The sequence below is a fragment of the Natator depressus genome, chromosome 8 (assembly GCF_965152275.1).
Source record: "Natator depressus isolate rNatDep1 chromosome 8, rNatDep2.hap1, whole genome shotgun sequence".
In the NCBI taxonomy this organism is placed as follows: Eukaryota; Metazoa; Chordata; order Testudines; family Cheloniidae; genus Natator; species Natator depressus.
The window spans coordinates 55003993-55023755 of record NC_134241.1 but is presented as its reverse complement, the minus strand read 5'-3'; the positions used below and the strand labels follow the sequence as shown (position 1 = coordinate 55023755).

The following is a 19763-nucleotide window of genomic DNA, read 5'->3' as shown; positions in this document are numbered from 1 at the left end:
CCCAGTGTGGGGCTGCAAGGATTAGGGATGCCTTGAAGGAGCAATTTCAGGCTGAAAGCCACCAGTAATATCTAGTGTGGTGCCCTGCACGGGAGTGAAGTGGAGTAGGAATCTGTTTTTGCTACTAATGATACACTGATCTGCAGTGCCTGTTGCTTTCCTGGACTAAGGTTTCTTTTATGTTCTGCAATAATAAAGAATGCTTTCAAAGCCAAAAAATCAATTTATTGAAAAGAAACACAACACAACTGCTTGAGAAACACAAAGGGCAAGGGGGTGGGGTGGGGAACGGTACAATCACAGATTTGCATGTGTCCTGTCTGGAGTGCTGTGCAATGCATGCTGCACTTCAGGATGGCTATACTGCATAGTGATGGGGGTTGAGTGCAGTGGGTAAGGGTCATAGTTTTCAGGGCTGGGTGGTGAAGCTACAGGTGTTGGAGGCAGCTGGTGGCAGTAAGAACCTGGATGTTGGGGAAAGTGGGTTGGAGGTGACATGGAGGCACAAGGGAAAGAGTTTGGGGACAAGGGCTGCAGGGGGGGTGGGGGCGGGCACGGTAGTGCTCCGACTGCATGGCTACGAGCACCTGGATAGAGTCCGCTTGACACTCCATTATGCGTGCTTTGCTACCAGAGCACTGCGCTTTTGTGCCAGCACTCCTCATTCTGCTGGCAGATCCTCCTTTCACTGTACCGTCACTTCTGCACTTTTTGATTTTCATTAGTTGAATGCTGCATGACTTCATGCAGCATGTCCTCTTTGCTTTTACGTGACTTCTTCCTTATTTGCAGCTTCTCGGCCATTGATAACACAGATGGATGAGATCTCAAGGTTGCATCTGTAAAGGCAAAATGCAAGACTTAACAGAGGTAGCATTGTTCGCACCAGACAGAGCCATGATTCCCTCGTACTTAAGGAGGGCAAGCACAGTCTACACAATAGCATAATTTGCCTGTCCCAAAGGGAGCGCACATAACCCCTGGGAGCCCCAAAATGGCGAGTAAGCACAAGGTCAAGCGTGACTGATTGTTTCACGGCTGTACTGTCCTCTGGGTTTCTGTGCCTTGGGGAGGAGCCAACAGCTGCAGGGGGCCCTATACTGAACACTGTCCCCACATTTTCCACAGGAGTTCATCCTGCAAGATATCTCACTGCTGAGGGTGACCAGGGAAGGAAGGGAGGGTCTTCTACTACAATGCGGCTTCCACCCTGGACCATATGCAGCTTGCCTGTGTACAGCAATGTTCCCCCCATCCCTCACGGCACAGTGGCGCGGACATGTTAGCCTGACTGGGACAAGGACCACAGTGGCTCTCCCACAAAACCTGCGCAAGCGCATTGCCCAAGTTCTGGGTGAGACCTTTGAAGAGATCACTGAGGCCGATTACCGCGATGTGAGAGAGCACATCAACGCCCTGTTCCGCATCTAAGCATGCATGCAGCCCTAAGCCACCTCACCCCAAGAGCCCATACCTAATAACTTCCTTCCCAAAATAAAAGCCACTTTCCGGGAACCTCCTCTGGTGTTTGTCCTTCCTCAAGCACTGGCCGCTGCAACCGGCTACCTTCCTCCTGGCTTGAGAACAGCTCCTGGGTGCATGCATCTAGGGATTCCAGGGTGTCTTCCTCCGCCGGAGCACCCTCGCTCCCGCTTTGCTACTCCTCGTCCTCCTGCCTTGTTGCACTGACCTCTGAGGTGTCCATGGTGGTCCCTGGAGTGGAGGTTGGGTCGCCGCCAAGTATCGCGTCCAGCTCTTCTTAGAAATGGCAGGTCGCGGGGGCAGCACCTTCTGCTGTCTTGGAGGAGGTCTCCTGTGTGAAAGACCTTTTTAGTTGTATATAGATGATTCTGCAAACTGTCTTACTGACCACTTTGGGTAACTCTCTTATGTAATCTTTTGTCTGGGAGCTATTGGGGATCTCCTGCAAGGTTGCTGAGTCCCCTTAACTCCATTTGAGGTCGATGGAGCCCATGAGATTGGACCCCTTGAGACTGCCAGACCAAAGAACCCCCGGCTCAATTTCCTAGCGAAAAGACTGTCTGTCTGACAGATCTGAAAATTTAACTCAACCTGGGATCTGGGAGTCAAGCTGGATCTTTCCTGCTCATATGGCCATCCTCAATAATAATGATTTCACAGGCCACCTCTGCAGCTTCACTCTATGCAGAGGAATTGTGCACCTGTGATGCAATTGTTTTCAGTGGAGTTATGGAGCTGTAACTGTCTTCTGTGTGATTGTGGAGGTATAAAATGAGAGTACAATCAAGCTCTTCAGTTGGAATTTGCTCTACAGTTCTATTGATGCCCAAGTAGGAATGGAATCCAGCTCACTCTTTTAGCCTAGCTGGTTCTGCAAGGTAAACAGGAGTGAAAATTTTATTTAAAGTCAACAGATATGGCTCTCAGTACGTGCAGGGGGGAAGATATGGTGAGTCAGAAAGGGCCATTTTTCCATACTCGCTTTATGGAGTAGACTCACCAAAGCCTGCTTAATGGCAACTTCTGTTTATCAAAGCTTTTCCCTCCACTAGCAGGAAGTTTTATGTGACTTGCAACTAGCTGAAAATAAAATTGCCAAAGCAGCGGTGTTTGGGGTGTTTATGTCTGTACATGTTCTGAGAGAGAAAGAACTACCTTAGGTTCTATGCAAGAATCAAAAAATTACCTGGATTTAGGCATATAGGACAGAATTACTTCCAGTTATTCTGGAAAGCCTTTCAGATGGGCTTCTGAGTCTAGAGAGCTGCTGGCCCACAAATACATGAAGGATTAGAAAGGAAATCAAAGTGGGCTCACTTGATAATGGCTACTAAATTCAAGTCAGCTCTCAATACCAAGCTTCATGTTATAATAACAAAACATCTTTGTGGATGGGATTTTCAGAAGTGCTATGCCCTAGTTTAATTCCACTTTCATTGCCATGGAATTACCACTGACTTCAATGGGAGCAGACCAGACCGTAGTGTTGAGCACTTTTGCAAGTTCCACCCACCTTGCAGCTGCAGTTTGCCCTGAGCCTCCTAGCAGAGAAGCCGTTTTGTCCTACAGCAGTGTCAGCCATAGGGAGCTCTGAGACCCATTTGCAGAAGGAAATAAAGTACTCACAAGTGCTAAACTATTAAATCTCACACTTTTAAATGTCAAAATGTCCCTAACCCTGTCTCTGGAAAATACAGAGACCTTTTTTTCACTCCATTTATGTTTTTTTTTAAAAATCTTGGATTATGTTAAAAATCAAAATTAAGTGAAGAAATTCTGGGGAATGCGTTCATTTTTAAAAACCTTGTTCCTGACTAGAGTGAGACTAAAATAAAGGATGATGGATGAAGTTTTGTATGGTTATACATTTCCAGTAACAACATATATGTCAAAACCTTTAGAGTACATCCAATCTGCTATGGACTTGTGGCCTGTTCTATAAAATGCAGAGCTGGTGGGAAAAATTCCTATTAAAGTATTTTTATGTCAGAATTTGCCAATTTGTCAAAATTGAAACCTTTTTGAGGAGATGGTTTGATTTTGAAAAAATACTGCACCTAGAGTGTGTCTGTGTCATGTTTCTGAGGAGAAGAGACCACAATGGCCAAACATAAAAGTGCCCTTTTTAAAGGGGTTGGAGGAAGGTTTCTGAGCCAGCAATAAAATCTGTGACATGTGACAAAGCTGGCTAATTTGCATGAACATCACCCAATATCTTGTGTATATCTCTTTTTTTTGGTTTGAAACCCTTCTCTTCCTGCTATGGTACATCGACTGTTCTGAGACACTATGTCATGAGAATGGTAAGATAGCATCTTATCTTACAGGGAAATATGTTTTAGTAAGTTTTAAGAAAAAGATTAGGTAATTACAGTATATGAATAAGAACAGCATTTGCAGTAGACTATGTAAAATAACAGACTATTCTTCTTAGTTTGGGGCACAAATGGCTCACCAGCTGGAGTCAAGAAGAAACGTCCATTGTGTTTACAGTATCACACAGTACATTTATGGGTTTCTGGCTTGCTCTGAAGCAATGAACATTGGCTGCTGTTAGACAGTATGTTGATATGGTTTGTACTGCTGTTTCTAAAATGAATATAAATTAAATGTAATTATTCTCATATGTTCTGTTTCAGGGAAAACTGAGGCTGTAATCAAAAACTTCAGCCCACACTACCAACGCCAGTATGCTGTTGCTTTTTGTGAGCACATACAAAATGAACTGGAACAGCACCGAGACTTCCAGTCTCAATTCCTGAAAACCAAGGTAACATGAGATCTTAGGGGAATCCTAGGTTCTATGATGTTGCCTGACAGCTCTGCCCTGCTAACACAGAAACAGCCAGACCTTATTAACATAGCTATCTTAAATATACACAAAATGCACTCTGAAACTCAAGATTATATCTGTAATCAAGAGGCAGAATTTCAGAAGTGCTGAACACCCGCAGCTCCAGTTAAAGTCAGTGAAAACAGCAGATACTCAGGACCTCTGAAAATCAGGGCCAAAGTATCCTAACTGTGACATATAGATAAGAAATAAATAATGTATTTCCATTTTCCTTACTTATATTTTTGGATATCTTTTTAATGGCCTGTAAATTTGGACACAAAACATCTTGGGTGCATCTCTTTTACAGTTAAACCCATGTTACCAGATGTGCCCTTTACTTTGGGGTATGCTCATTTATTAGGGTTACTCTTCGGTGTGGGGGGGAGTTCTGTAATTCTATTAATGTACTGCTTATGTCACTTGGGTGCTCATGTGGAGCTCTACTCCTTACAGCTGCTAGTCCCCTCCCAATGGAGCTATCCTGCAGTACCTAGGTTCCACAGGACTGGGTTCCTCCAGCCCTAGAACTAGATGAATATGCGCGCGCACACACACGCGCGGGCACACACTAACAGAGCAAGTCTGAGCGGACCAGGTTAATCAGCACTCTCAAGCTGATCCCCTCATATGTCCCAGTACTCAATGGGCTGGGTTAAGCAGCACCTTCAAGCTGTCACCCTTATGTGCCCCTGATCTCAATAGGCTGGGCTAAGCAGCACCTTCAGGTGCCCACCCCTTATGTGCCACAGGTGTAACACATCCCTATCCCACTTTCATGTCACAATTGTACTGGCAGTAACCCACTTGATGAGCAAACCCCACAGTATTTTTGGGCGCTAAAGGGATCTTTAGCTTAGGTAAAAGAAGCGTTGCTGCAGAGTAAATGGGGGAAGCTAAAAACACAAAAGAGTAAAGTTCAGAGAGAGAGAAGCAACTAGCTTAACCATAAAAGTTATTTATTGAATAATAGTGATAACTACACAAGGAGGGCTAAACAAACATAACATACATTATTAAAGGTTAATACCTAAGGTAGAAAGGAAAACAGAGAGAGAGAGAAAGAGGGGGATCTCACCCACTCCATGGAGCTTGAACTGGTCAGGGTTCCCAGGTGATGGTGATAGCTCAGGGTCCTGAGTGCTGGAGACAGGCAGAGCCCCCAGCATGATCAGTCAGGAGAAGATGGATTCCCAGTGGAACTGATGCACAGTTTGGATCGAAGCATCAGAACACTTACTTGGGCGTAGGTAGGGGTTTTTGTAGAGAAAATACAGTGGTTCAAGGGAGAACACTAGATTTGTTTATGGGTAAACTGATGACTTAAGGGTTTTATTTAGGCTAGACAATAGGAGCTGATCACTCTTGGCTATGGGTGGTGTTTTCTTCCAGGGAGTTCACAATGCAACTAGGCTGCTTCAGTATTTTGGATATCGATCAAGGATTTATTACTAGAATTGGTCTGATAATGGCTGAGCTGGGTGTGTGCAGGCGTAGGTTCATTAACATGTAGAGCAGAGATTTCCATGATGCAGTGTGTCCCTGCTTTTCTGATCCCAGAGTTCAGTGCCGTCTCTGTTCTCCATTCTGCATGCAAATTGAGATGTCTCCCCATCCCATCTTTCATGCAGATGAGGCTAGGGGAGTTGTCTCTGTATTCCATTCTGTATGCTAATGGAGATGTCTTAATCTTGTCACCTTTGTCAGGAGGGGTCTAGGTGTGTCTCTCATCTGCCCTTCATTGCTCTATGCAAGCCTTTTCTCTGATCGGTTTTGGTTCAAGGTGGGGGGTGTCTTTCATGAGTCAGACTGGATACTGCGCCCTGGTTCCCCCAAAACACAGAGCTTACTGGTATCACCCGTGTATGTTTAAAGCTATGGTGTGTGCATGATTGGATAGATCTGTAACAAAGTTGCAAGTGCAGATGCAGTTAGCATCCCAGAACTGTTTTCTTTTTGCACATGGTAGAAATGTTAAAGATGTGTATAAGTGTAACTTCTATTGCTGTGTTTGAGGCCTTTTGAAAATTTGGCTCTGTTTTGTAGTTTACACATCAAGTAACTTGTATTACGTTTTTGGGGAAGAGAATATTTTGGAATAAGAAAAATACTGGTATGCAGCATACATTTCAACAGGGGTCAAATTTGGTGGGGAGGGGAGGAATAGTGGGGCTCTGACCACTTGCCAAGTTTTGTAGGTATCTCAGGATAAAGACAATATGTTATGGTTAAGGCTAAGAGTCTGTCACAGAAGTCACGGATTCAGTGACTTTCCATGATCTCCATGACTTCTGCAGCTGGCAGGTGGCTCTGACCCCAAGGCCAGCTGCACTCCCCCCCACTCCTCATAACAATGGCGGTCCTGGGGCTCCTCCTGCCAGCAGTGGCTGCCGCAGTCCCGGGCTGCACCCTGCCAGCAGCATCGGTGACAGTCCTGGTCTGATGGGGCCGTCCCCTGCCAGCAGTGGCGGTCCTGTGCTGCACCCCCCAGCACCAGCGGGTGCCCTAGAAGCACCCCCAGCACCAGCAGGCATCTCAGAGACATCCCCAGCACCTGCCGGTGCCCCAGAGGCCCCCCCAACACCAGCAGGCACCCCGGAACTGCCACCCTCCCCAGCACCAGCGGGTGCCCCAGAGCCCCCCACACCAGAGCTGCAGCTGTGTCCCTGGAGTTCCCCAGAACACCAAAAGTTTAGTCAGGGGTATATAGTACAAGTTACGGCCAGGTCACGGGGCCGTGAATTTTTGTTTCTTGCCCGTGAACTGCCCCTGACTAAATCTGAGCCTTAATTACAGTGGAAGTTTCTGTGGGAGAGTTAGCCAAATCTGTAAACCATGCCTGCAGGATTCCATAGGAAAGGCCAACACCTGTCAAACTAATTCATGGAATAATCTAAAGAAGCATGCATGTATGGTTTTGATAAGGGAATGAAATGTAGAGAAATTGACCTTAATTGAGAGATGGGTGCTCACCTAAGCATTTCACTTGGTTTGGCCTGAAATCACAAGTCCTTGCCTTGAGAGGTGTGAAACCTCATAGTTTATACTGCTTATGTGGGTTGGGTAGGCAAAGAGCCAGCACTCAAACACAAGCATTGCCCTTCGAAAAGATATATATGTAGTAGCGACAGCAGAGCCAAAAAAAGTATAAATGAAAGAAACGTGAAATATTTTATGCCCACAGAATTGATTCTTTCAATCATAAAGTTAGTCTCCAAAATAAAATGGTCTTTTAACATGTAATGGAGAAGCACCTGGGAACAATGGGCCAGCTCTGCTGCAGAACTGACATCTAAAACAAAAGATAATTAATGAACTTGTTAATCTTACCACCATGAAAACTGAAAGGTTAATAAGAACTCCTCTACCACAGAGATCTAGAAATAAGTTTTGAGAGAATTAGGCCCACGAGCGCCCGACCCTCTGAAGCCATCTGAATTCAATTACCTGGGTTGCATCTACTTGATTCAAACAGATGAGCCTAACCCTGAGTTTCAAGAGAAGGCCCAAAGAACCCCCAGATGGTCCTTGCTAATATGCCCTCTGGAAAATTTAGAAGGAAAACCTTCAAAATAGCCAGTATTTGTGCAAAATGCTTTCAAATCTGGTCACTTTCTTTTCAGCCCCCTGTGGAATCTGGGATGATCTTATATGAAGCAGAGTTGTTGCATTTTGCTGAAGACCTGAAGAAATGGAAGGAGAGATATATTGTGATCAGGAACGACTATGAAGTGCAGAGCTTTGAGAGCAAAGAGGTAAAGCTGCTCTAGGGTGACCAGATGTCCCGATTTTATAGGGACTGTCCCGATATTCAGGCTTTGTCTTATATAGTTATCTGTTATCCCCCCATCCTCTGTCCCAATTTTTCACACTTGCTATCTGGTCACTCTAAGCTTCACTCTCACATGTTACTGCTCCCGTGTGGAGTTGGTAACATATAACTGGGTCTGTTGCACCTCATTCTTTCTGTTCAATTTTAAAAAATTACTGAACTCAATATTCTGAAACTTGTCGATAATCTGAATAGGAGTGGATTCTAGGTTAACGCAGATGCTGTTTTATTACAAATGGATCAACTTCTGTCCTCAGATAAGCAGGTGCAACATCCATTAAGCACTTTTCATTTATCAAATGTTTTGCAAGTATTTACAATTAATCTTCACAAGACTTCTGTCTTCCCCATATATATCCATCTATCAACATTTCTAAGGTGTCTGTCACTGTAGTACCAAGCCAGTGTTTCTGGAACTGCAATTTAACTAGCAATTTATCTGCTGATTCCCATATACCACTGTGCAGCTTTCTGTTTAGCTGGAACGTTAGCGCTGCAATAGTGCCAATGTCCAAACTAGTTTTAGCCATCAAACTAAGTAGATATAGCTTGAAAGTTTCACAATGCCAGATAAGCAGTACCAAAGGGCCATTTTTGTACACATTTTGCTGACCTTTTTACACTTAAACATTATTCAGATTTGATGCTTTCAGGAAATAGATCTGAATTTAGCCCACCAAAACTGCTGTCTTTAGAGAGGATCTATGTACTAGTTCAGGGACGGGCAAAGTTTTTGGCCTGAGGGCCACATCAGGTTTCCAAAATTGTATGGAGGGCCAGTTAGGGGAGTTTGTGCCTCCCCATACAGCCAGGCATGGCCCAGCCCCCGACCCCTATCCAACGCCCCCTGCTTCTCGCCCCCTGATGTCTCCCCCTGGGACTCCTACCCCATCCACCACCCCCTGCTCCCTGTCCCCTGATCACCCCCGGAGCCTTCACCCCTGACTACCCTCTGCCGCCCCATCCAACCCCTCCTCTCATTCCTGTCTGCCCCCCTGGGACCTCTGCCCCCATTCAACCCCGCTGTTCCCCACCCTCTGACTGCCCTGACCCCTATCCACACTCCTGCCCCCTGACAACCCTCCCAAACTCCCCTGCCCTCTATCCAACCCTCCCGCTCCCTGCTCCCTTACTGCGCTGCCTGGAACACTGGTGGCTGGAGGCGCTACAGCTGCACTGCCAAGCTGGAGCCAGCCACGCCACCGTGCAGCACAGAGCACCGGGTCAGGCTGGGCTCTGCAGCTGCGCTGCCCCGGGAGCTCGCAGACCCGCCGCCCAGAGCATTGCGCCGGCGGCGCAGTGAGCTGAGGCTGCGGGGGAGGGGGAACAGCAGGGGAAGGGCCGGGGGCTAGCCTCCCGGGGCCAGGAGCTATGGGGCAGGGCAGAAGGGTCCCGCAGGCCAGATGTGGCCCGCGGGCAGTAGTTTGCCCACCTCTATACTAATTCCATGTAAATGAATTGGGGATATGTTATAGGCTGAGACTACCATTTTTAAATTCTTTATTTTGATCTTTCTCTCTCATGTACCTCCCCCACCAGGCTTATCAGAAGGGAGTCAGCCCTAAATATCGTATTCTTCCTGCAGGAGGCAAAGTACTGACCTTAGAAGAAGATTACAATTTGCTGTCTGATAAGCATTTTCCAGACCCAATTGGTAAGCATTGTCAAAAACTGAAATTTTTTCCACAAAGTCTTTTTTTTTAGACCTTGAGGCTATGTTTTAAGCAACGTAACAGAAGATGGATGCTCCATGTTTTCCATTATCGAAACATAATTCCAGAAGACCACACACTACATGCTATTAATTAATGAATAAGTACTGGATACTTGTTGTCATGCTGTCACTACAAAATAGTTTTGTGAACTGCACAAAGCAAAACCACAAGCAGACTAGAAAATACCTCTTCCATATTTTACTTATCCCCATCATTGGATGTCAGTTGTTTCCCTTTAAAGGCACTTGATTGGGTGTCCTACACACAAATAGAAGGGAATTTGTTTATTGTAGATACAGTGGAGTCGCATCATACACACATTTTACTTACGCGAATTCAACTATACGCGCTCGACAAAAAAAAAGAAAAATAACAATAACTTGCAGCAGTGGAGTCGATGGGAGAGTGCTCGGGGGTCAATTTATCGCATCTAGACTAGATGCGATAAATTGACCCCCGCTGGATCGATCGCTGTCCACCGATCCGGTGAGCATCTCGCTGTGCTGAGTGTGATTCTAGTGTTTAAAGATAAGTATTTTTCATACAACATGGCCCCTAAACACAAGCCAACTACTTCATCTGGTGCTCAACCGAAGAAACAGCGATCTGTTCCAATGCTGGAGGAAAAACTGGCTATGTTGGACTTATTGAGAGACGGTATGTCGGTCTCCAACATGGCACGTAAATACGGCTGCAACGAATCTAGCATTCGTGGCATCAAGATTCAAGAGAGAGAAATTGATCAAGCCATGGCATCGAGTGTTCCAATAACTGCTAAGGTGACGAGCCAGGTGTGTGATAGGACTTTAGTGAGGACTGAAAAGGCATTAAACTTATGGCTGGAAGACATGAACCGTAAACGGGTGCCTATCAATGGCAACACGTTGTGAGAAAAGGCTCTTAGCCTCTATGCGCTGTTCAAACCTCCTGCCGAAGAGGAACAGCCTTCTGATGAGAAGAAATTCAAAGCCAGCCAGGGTTGGTTTAACAGTTTTAGGAACCGCTTCAACCTCAAAAACGTGCAGACTACTGGTGAAGCTGCATCTGCCAATGAAGAGGCAGCAAAAGCCTACCCTGAACAATTAAAGAAAATCATAGAAGAAAAGGGCTGCCTTCCGGAACAAGTTTTTAACGCTGACGAGACTAGGCTCTTCTGGAAAAAAAATGCCCAACCGCACTTACACTTCGAAATCAGAAAGACAAGCCCCTAGCTTCAAAGCAGCTAAAGACCGTGTGACTGTGTTTTGTGGCAATGCAGCTGGGCATTTAATAAAGCCAGGCTTGCTCTACAGGGCTGAAAATCCCCGTGCCCTAAAAGACAAGAACAAAAATCTCCTGCCTGTGTTCTGGCAATCAAATAAAAAGGCTTGGGTGACGGCAGGATTATTTCTGGATTGGTTCTACAAGTGTTTCATTCCGGAGGCCAAGCAGTACCTTGAAGAGAAAGGACTTGACTTTAAAGTGTTGCTGATCATAGACAATGCTTCTGGCCATCCTGAGGCACTCTGGTTTGCGCATAACGACACTGAAGTCGTCTTTCTCCCTCTTTTATTCTTTCATTCTTCCGTCTCTCTCTTTTTAACTATACGTGATTTTCGCCTCACGTGCTGACTTTAGAACCTAACCCCCGCGTAAGATGCGACTCCACTGTAATAGCTCCACATTACTTTGTATTGCTTATACACCACAATGATTTTTCCTCCCATGAAGATGAAGAAAGCTCTAAATCTAAGGGGCCAGATGTGGATTGGAACAGCTGAGGAGGGGGATAAGGGACACAGGTGTCTTTCCATCACCTTTCTGACCTCTAAGTCTTTTCAGTGCTGCACTAACTTGTGACTGTTGGCCCAGGATTGCCAGAGGCAGCATGGTCCTGGAATACCTGCTAATATAAATAAATAATAATAGTAATCATACACCAGCGTTAGGCCTTCTGGGGACTCTCCTATACAAAGACTTCCGAGCTGCCTTTTTCTGGCAGGTCTGTCCCCTTTGTGCCAGTCAAAGATCTGGCTTTGTGAGTTTAACATCTTTACTCCAAGCAAAGTCTCTAAAGAGACTGTAAATGGAATTCCCAGTTGCACGCTGCAAAGTGTAGATACAATGACTTTTATTCTACTTAACTGTAAATGGAGTTCTACAATATCTGTGTGAACAATAAACCGGTCTAGATAGAAACATAAACCTATGTTTTAAGGGACCTTCTTTGATCTGCCAAGAGCACAGAATTCACAGAGCTTTTAGAAGATAGTGCATCAGGGCTTAAATGGAAGGAAAAGTGGGGGTAAGGAAATGCACACTCTTCCTTTTTGCTTAAATATAATTTGCTCAATACATTATACAGAGGAGACAGTAGGGAAAGAAATGAGAATTCCCCATGCTTAATTTTTTTTTTACCATGAAAGCCCTGCTGCCTACCCTTCATAATCCATCTAAAATTGATTCTCCAAGGTGCCTAAACTTTGCCCATTTGAGGACTGTATCTAAGTTGAATACAAACAAGTACCTCTGTAATATGGAAGTGCCACTTGCAGAGATTGCAGGTCCCAAGCATGCAATGCTGCAACCTGATCTGAATGACCATTTTCTTGGATCAAGAAGACATGTACTTTTCCTAGGACAGACCTCCATGATAAAGAAGAAATGTTGTTTGAGAACCTTAATGGATTTATTTCTCCTATAGCTTTAATCACAAGGTAAAAATGTTTTTTAAACTGGCCAGAAAAGCCCAGAAACTTGTTTTAAACCAGATATTTCTATTTATGTATGTATGTATTTATTTATTTAGCTTCTAATGAGAAGGAAAATGCCCAGGCATTTGTTCTCCTGCCAAAAGAGTTTCCAGTTTACCTGTGGCAGCCCTACCTCAGACACAGCTACTACTGTTTTGAGGATCCAGAAGCTCAGAAACAATTTAGTGCAGTGCTGAACGACTGTGTCAGACACTTAAACCAAGGTAAGTACAACAATGGCTTCCTGTTGTGTACCCGTTACTTGTGGTTAAGCCTGATTAGCCTACTGTAAGATCCATCTTGTGGAAAAATAAAATATTATGGGAGTCCCATTCTCTTCTCGGAGGTGCTTACAAGGAAGGTGCTTACAAGGCCTTGAGTAAAACCTATATTAATGTAGATCATTTTCTTTCAGTGCTACAGCTAAATCTGGTTTAAGTTAAGCTATATTTTAGCAAGTATGAGCACGTTACATTTTAATAGGATTCAAGCAGTTATTCAACATGGCTTTTAATAGTTGTAGTGTGCTTGGATGCAAAACACGTTAGCCTCTTTGAAATGGTGTTCCAATCCCTCATGGGAATTTAAAACCTGTACCATAAAGTAAAACCATCCAAAGAGTTTATTGGACTCCTACTGTATTATGTATACATGGTCTACTGGACATATGATGTATGCTGGCAGCAAGATGAGAATCTGATGCATGCTATTTAACAGTGTTTTAACACTATAAACATTTTTGCTCAAATGTTATAGAAATCATATGTTAGCGATCATATTGAGATAATTATGGTGCATCAATGATGGTTAGAATTTGTTTTCTTTGGGGGAAGCTCACCCTTCTGCTGATGGCAGCGCAAGGGCTATGCACCAATTAAGACCTCCCGGTAGAACCTGAGTGGTGCATTCACTCTCTGATTTTTCTCAATACTTGGGACTAAAAGGCTTTTTTAAAACTATGAGTTCACTATGAGTATAATTGGTGGGAGTATTTTTTTTACATTGACTTCAGTGGGAGCAGAATCAATACCTGCAAAAAAGAAATAGCTGTACTGAGGTGGGTATCCAAAGGGAGTGAGTGCCACATCCAAAGGATTACTATATCAAATGCTTGTTTACTTGTTGTTCTAGGTTGTAAAGATAAAACCCCTGGAAGATGGCTGGGGCCAAAGCACAGATAATAGTCAGAGCAAGACTGAATGAATAATGATCAAATATAGGCAGATCCCTCACTGTCCAAAAACTAAACTGGATTACCTTAAAACGTAGCAACTGCTCTCTTAAAATAGGCAGCCACTGAAGAGAATATAGGGTCCACATTTGTTTATAGGGCCTTTATTGCATCATGCCTGAAAGTTCTCTCTTGAAAGTTTTGCTTGCTTTGCAATTACAACAAAAGTAAAATGTTGGCTGGTTTACAGTGAGGTGTCAGTTGAGGATACTTCTTAAAGGCTTGCCGAAAAGATGAAGAAGTCCTGACCTCATCAGTTTCATAAGGAGTTCTTAGAGCTGCTAATGGTTTTCATAGGGCAGTATTAAGAGGTTACAGTATTGTCCAGGGGTCGGCAACCTTTCAGAAGTGGTGTGCCGAGTCTTCATTTATTCACTCTAATTTAAGGTTTTGAGTACCAGTAATACATTTTAACGTTTTTAGAAGGTCTCTTTCTGTAAGTCTATAATACATAACTAAACTATTGTTGTATGTAAAGTAAATAAGGTTTTTAGAATGTTTAAGAAACTTCATTTAAAATTAAATTAAAATGCAGAGCCCTCCGGACCGGTAGCCAGGACCCAGGCAGTGTGAGTGCCACTGAATCAGCTCACATGCTGCCTTTGGCACGCGTGCCATAGGTTGCCTACCCCTGGTATAGTCACTACTGAAAAATTTCAGCATTTAACAGCTTCCATGTAGTCCTATTGAAGACCTCAGTATTTCTATATATTTAAGATGAGAAATAGCGGCAGTATCTCAGCTACCACTGTTTGGTAATGGTTGGTAAAAGTCTAAATTCTAGTGGTGAATGTATGTGAAGTTTCCACTGCATAAACATTGGCTGAAGGTACAATATTATTGATTTATTTTTTCTGCAGGAACCCTTCTGAAAATACTAGGGTACTGCATGTTAATGATCCAAAATACTGCAGCTTACAGGAACAATTACACACTGGGTTTTTTGGGGGGCCATTAGTGCACAATACTGCAGATATTTTCTCATGAGAAAACTTTCCAACCTCCAGAGTAGAGGCTGTCATTCCCTCTCCAAATGAGTATCTGAAGAAATGACCAAGGGACAAAAATGTTCATTTAACAGCAAAAGACAGCTTCATTCCTGTCTTCATTCAAGGCTCAGTCCCACTTCTCACTTACTGAGATGTATATTGCAACGTGTTTAACTGATTTTTTTAAGATACGCAACTGTTTGCACCCATGAACTCAATGGTGGTCATAGGCAGATGCTACCTTTGCAGTCACATAAACCCATGAACACCAGGGGGCTATATGCCTTACCAGTAAATAGATGTCATGGATTCTCTCAGGGTTCTGCAGCCTTCCTCTAGGGACCAGGTGTGGGTGGTCAGGCCTAATGGTCAGAGTCAGGAGCATGGAACCTAAGCTGGGGTCAGACCGAGGTGCCAACTCAAGGGTCAGAGATGGAGACACAGTCAGGTACCAAGCCAGGGGTCAGAGCTGAAGTCAGCATCCAGGGTAGGTTATAGGAGCAGGGACCTGGAGCAAGGCAGGAAAGCAGGAACCGGGAACAGACCAGGTCTGGGATGAGGAGGGCAGGAATGGACAGGAACAGGCTGGGAGTCAGGGTTGAGGAGTCAGGCAAATAAGCAGGGTCCATAGCACCAGCTAGTCAGGGATTCACCTAGTTGCTCAGACAACTTCCTATGCCTCTTTCAGGTTTAAGTAGTGCATCTCAGCCAATCCGTGGGGCTGGATTTCTCCCCAACTCAGGAGCTTCATGGCTGGGGTCCTTTGTGAGCTAGAGCATTGGTAGCCCCCTTTTCTACTGGTTCAGGTGAGCTGCTGGGTGGCAGCCCCAGTGTGAACATTGCCTGGGGATCTAGGGTTCAAGGCCTATGATCCCTCGTACCTCCTTTCCCTTCCTTCCTTTCTCATTTGCAGTACCAGATTTAGTAAGACACCAGCAAGAGATTTTTCTCTGTTCTCTGGTTACCTTGTACAGATCTGGGTAAGCTGCACTTCTCTACACAGGTGTAGATATATTAGTGGCTAAAAGCCTAATGTAGAGACAACCTCAGCCACAGGAAGCATAAAGATTTACCAAATTAGGGCCAGTTTTATATATGTGAAAGGCCTCTGTTTCAGAGGAACACATATGCACTTAGCACTTTCAAGTGTCTCGAAACTATAAAGCTTCAACAAATATTCCATGTATAGCTGCCATCTGAAGCCAATTTCCCACAGCATTCTTAAAAGGAAAGTTTCCCCTTGTGATTTATAATTCTGATTAGTCTGCTCTTTTAGCTGTGATCATACAATACAAAAGTGCTCCAAACTAAAAAGCAATACTTTGGTTCTACAGCGAGTAACAGAATTCACAATAGGGATAGAATCATGTTTTCCTGGCACTGTGTAAGTCTTCTGTGACTTGGATCTTTGTAAGTTTTTGGATTTTGTTTTCCTTCTTATTGCACAAGTATTAACAGACTTGACAGGGCTTTTGGCAGCCTCCATTCTTAACTTAAGTTCACCACGTGCTTTAGGGGACAATCCTGCGCTGGCAGATGATGGGAGTAGGTGACCCAATAGGTCTTTTCCATCTTAATGTGTGTGATTCAGTGTTTTATTATATTTCTCACATTTCAGCTGTTGCTGATATATGTGCCTGTTCCATGATTTCTTGCTTGCCTCTCTCCTCTTTCCTGAGGTCAGGCTTTTATCTGATACAAAATTTTTAATGAACACCAAGGCATTTTTACCAAGGCACCTTACATCTGATTTATTCTCACTCAAGAAACGTATTTGCTAAAAGCAAATCAGAATAAAACATATCATTATTCCAGTAGAAGAGCCTGCACATTAAAAACTAAGTAAATTGTAAGCTAATGTTACATAATTCTTCTAATCTTACATGCAGTTCCTTGTGAACACATCATTAACAGAAAATGTTGCACTGACCAGCACCCAAAGAACCTTAACTCTTCCCTTGGAGAAAACATTCCTAACAGTTATTTGTGGGAGGAATATTGGTTTATATGCTTTCTCTCTTCTTTGGAAGTCACGGAATCCGTGACTTCCATGACCTCTGTGACTATAAAGTGAGTCATTGTTAAGGCTGCGATTAAGTACTGGACATCAGAATGTCTTTTACTAAGATAAGGAGCATTAGTCAAGGTACCATTCTCCCCAAATCTTCTTAAAAAGTGCTAGATAGCTTTAACTTTTGGCAGGAGAGCTGTTAGAAAATGGCACCAGGTATCTAGATGCAATGTGTTATCTGAAATTGCCATGCTATTTTCCTGCAAAATGCCACTGGGAGTTCTAAGATGAGTTTATAATGCTGTTTTATAGGTGAAAATTCTGTAGTTTGTTTTCTGAAATATTTGTTTTCTTCCAAGACACAAAGTTAATTCCTTCATGCACACTGTTTCTTGTAGAGTGTGGAGCTGCAGTGAGTCAGCATGTTGTCTTGACAAGGGAGTGCTGCTGGATTTCCTTTTCTAAACTGTTTTAACTGTTTCAGCTTTGTTTAATTTTTTTGGTCAGAATTCATAGAATCCAAGGAATAATTACAGTGGGATTTACTGATCACTGTTTCTAGATATGAATCAGCTCAATAGATCATGTTTTCTCTTCCAAAAACCAATTCCTATTGGTGCTGGTGTGTTTGCCCTTCATTTATGCTGATCCATGAGGCTTTCAGGTAATATGGATCAAGCCTGGTGTACACTAGGAAATTAGGTTAGTATAACTAGGTCGCTCAGGGCTGTGGAAAATCCATGCCTGTGAGCAACACAGTTAAACTGAGCTAACCCCTGATGTAGACAGCACTAGGCTGGCTGGAGAATTCTCCCATTAACCTAGCTACAGCCTCTTGGGGACATGGAGTACTTACACCAATGGGAGAACTTCTCCCATTGGCATAGGTAGCATTTTCACTGAAGCACGACAGCAGCCCAGCTGCAGTGGTACAGCATTTTAAGTGTAGACAAGCACTCAGATTTGAAGTAATCTGATTTTTCTTCATGATCAGTGGTTTGGTTACAACTTTTGCACCTTTTCTGAGTCCAATTCAGCTGCAGTTAAAGAATATTTAAAAATGTTGGGAGTGACTGAACCAGTCAGAACCAGCCATAGTACCAAATAAAACCCCCACTTCAGAACTTGCTGTATGCTTTGCTTTTTTTGAAGCAGTCTCCTTTGGCAAATTCAAAACTGTTTGAGAAATATGAGTGTAGTAATCACTCAGCGGTAGGGATCAAAATGGGAGTTGCCCAACTAGATCTTTATAACACAGATCTACTTTGTCAGCTTTCTGGATACATCAGGTTTTATTGTGAGGGCAAATCAAATGCAACTTGATGTTAAGCTATACTTGCTTTCACTTCTCTTTTTTTGGTTGTTTTTTGGAACCAGTGTATTTCAAAGTCTGTGTCATACTCTTTCTAGTTCCTTTTCACCACTGCTAATTGAAGTCTCTGGCAAAAGTGACAAATGTCTGATTGGCTTCACCGGTGCAGAATAAATCTCTGTAGCACCATTTGGTGTGGGAGAGTGGTCAAGGTAAACAGGGCCGTCCCTAGCTATTTTGGTGCCCTATGCAGCCCCCCTTGGGGGGGGCTGTGTGGGGCCCCAGGCCTCCACAGGGGGGAGTGGAGGGGGCTGGCCCAAGGCCTCTGCAGGCGGGGGACAGGGGTAGTGGGGGTAGTGGTGGCTGGCGCTCCGGGGCCCTTTAAATCCCCACCGGAGCCCCGCTGCCGCTACCCCAGGGCTTTAAATTGCTGTCTGGGAAAGCCAGTCCCGGTACGGCGCACCTGCTCTTGCCGGTAGGCTGTACCAGGGCGTACCGGCTTACTTTTACCTCTGCTCACCAGTAGTTTGAAAGAGGTGGTAGGCTGACTTTAAATTATATTGGTACAATGCCACAAACATGCAAAAAACTCCCTCTACCACCATATCTTTCCTTGTTCCACCAACAGTTTAATAACTAAGGAATGCAGTGGCTTCTTGGGTAAGGTTGCCACCTTTCTAATGGCTGGTAACTGGACCCTGGAGGTCCTGCCCTATGCTTCACCTTTTTCCCCCAAGGCCACACCCCTGCTCTGCTTCTTCCCCTAGGCCCTGTCCCCTTCTCTACCTCCTCTCCCCAGGTCCTGCCACGCTCCACCTCTCTTTCCCCCCCCCCCCCCCCCCATTGGCAGTTGACATTTCACAAACAAAACCTAGACTTTAAATCAGGTAGGTGTTGCAGTGATGAATGCTGCAACACCTAAATACTTTTAAAAATCTGGGCCTAAGGGCTTAATTGAAGCCCACTGAAATTAATGGGAGTCTTTGTGTTGACTTCAATGGGCACTGGATCAGGTGCTAAATGAATAATGTATCTGGATTAATTTCACCTTCAAAATATTCTCAAGTGAAACAAATGGCTTTGTATATCATGAAAGAGGATTTCTAAAGGAGTTAATGAAATATGACACACAGGTCAACCACAAAACATACTTTACAAAGGAGGCTTTTTCAAAGCCAACAAATTTATCAGAGTAATATTAGGGGGACAGAGTAAAATGGCATAATGGTGAGTCTTGAGAAATTAAGACAGTAATTCTTGGCCTCTTCCCTTTTCTGAGATTTGGTGAATCAGATCAAATTTAACCTTACAGGCTTTGTTCCTCACTAAGAAGGCATAAAAGTCAGTATCGTCGTTTCAGGGAAGGTATAGTCAAAATGCACTGGAGAAGAAACATTATTTTCTGATTGCAGTATTACACAATTATGTCTACTTCATTATTTTCATTCCTTATTTTATATGGCACTCAGAATATTTTCCCAGGATCACTGCATTTATTTTTTTCTTTAAGCAACATTGAAATGAAATACTATTTTTTTTCTAGATTTAATTCACATAGAGTTTTTTGTTTTTGTTTCAAAAGTACAAATGAGCTGGGCAAAAGATAGTAGTCATGTGAGAGATTCG

The 19763-nt window shown here is 43.9% G+C and overlaps 1 protein-coding gene across 3 annotated transcripts in view; it reads left to right on the top strand.

Moving 5' to 3' along the window:
• The window catches only part of NIBAN1 (niban apoptosis regulator 1), a 113033-nt gene that overhangs the window by 50175 nt on the left and 43095 nt on the right, over window positions 1-19763 (top strand). For all 3 annotated transcript variants that reach the window (XM_074961129.1, XM_074961128.1, XM_074961130.1), the window contains exons 2-5: window positions 4122-4252; window positions 7939-8070; window positions 9687-9801; window positions 12651-12818. In XM_074961129.1, coding sequence (XP_074817230.1) covers window positions 4122-4252; window positions 7939-8070; window positions 9687-9801; window positions 12651-12818 — 546 coding nt within the window. The remainder of the gene's footprint in view (window positions 1-4121; window positions 4253-7938; window positions 8071-9686; window positions 9802-12650; window positions 12819-19763) is intronic.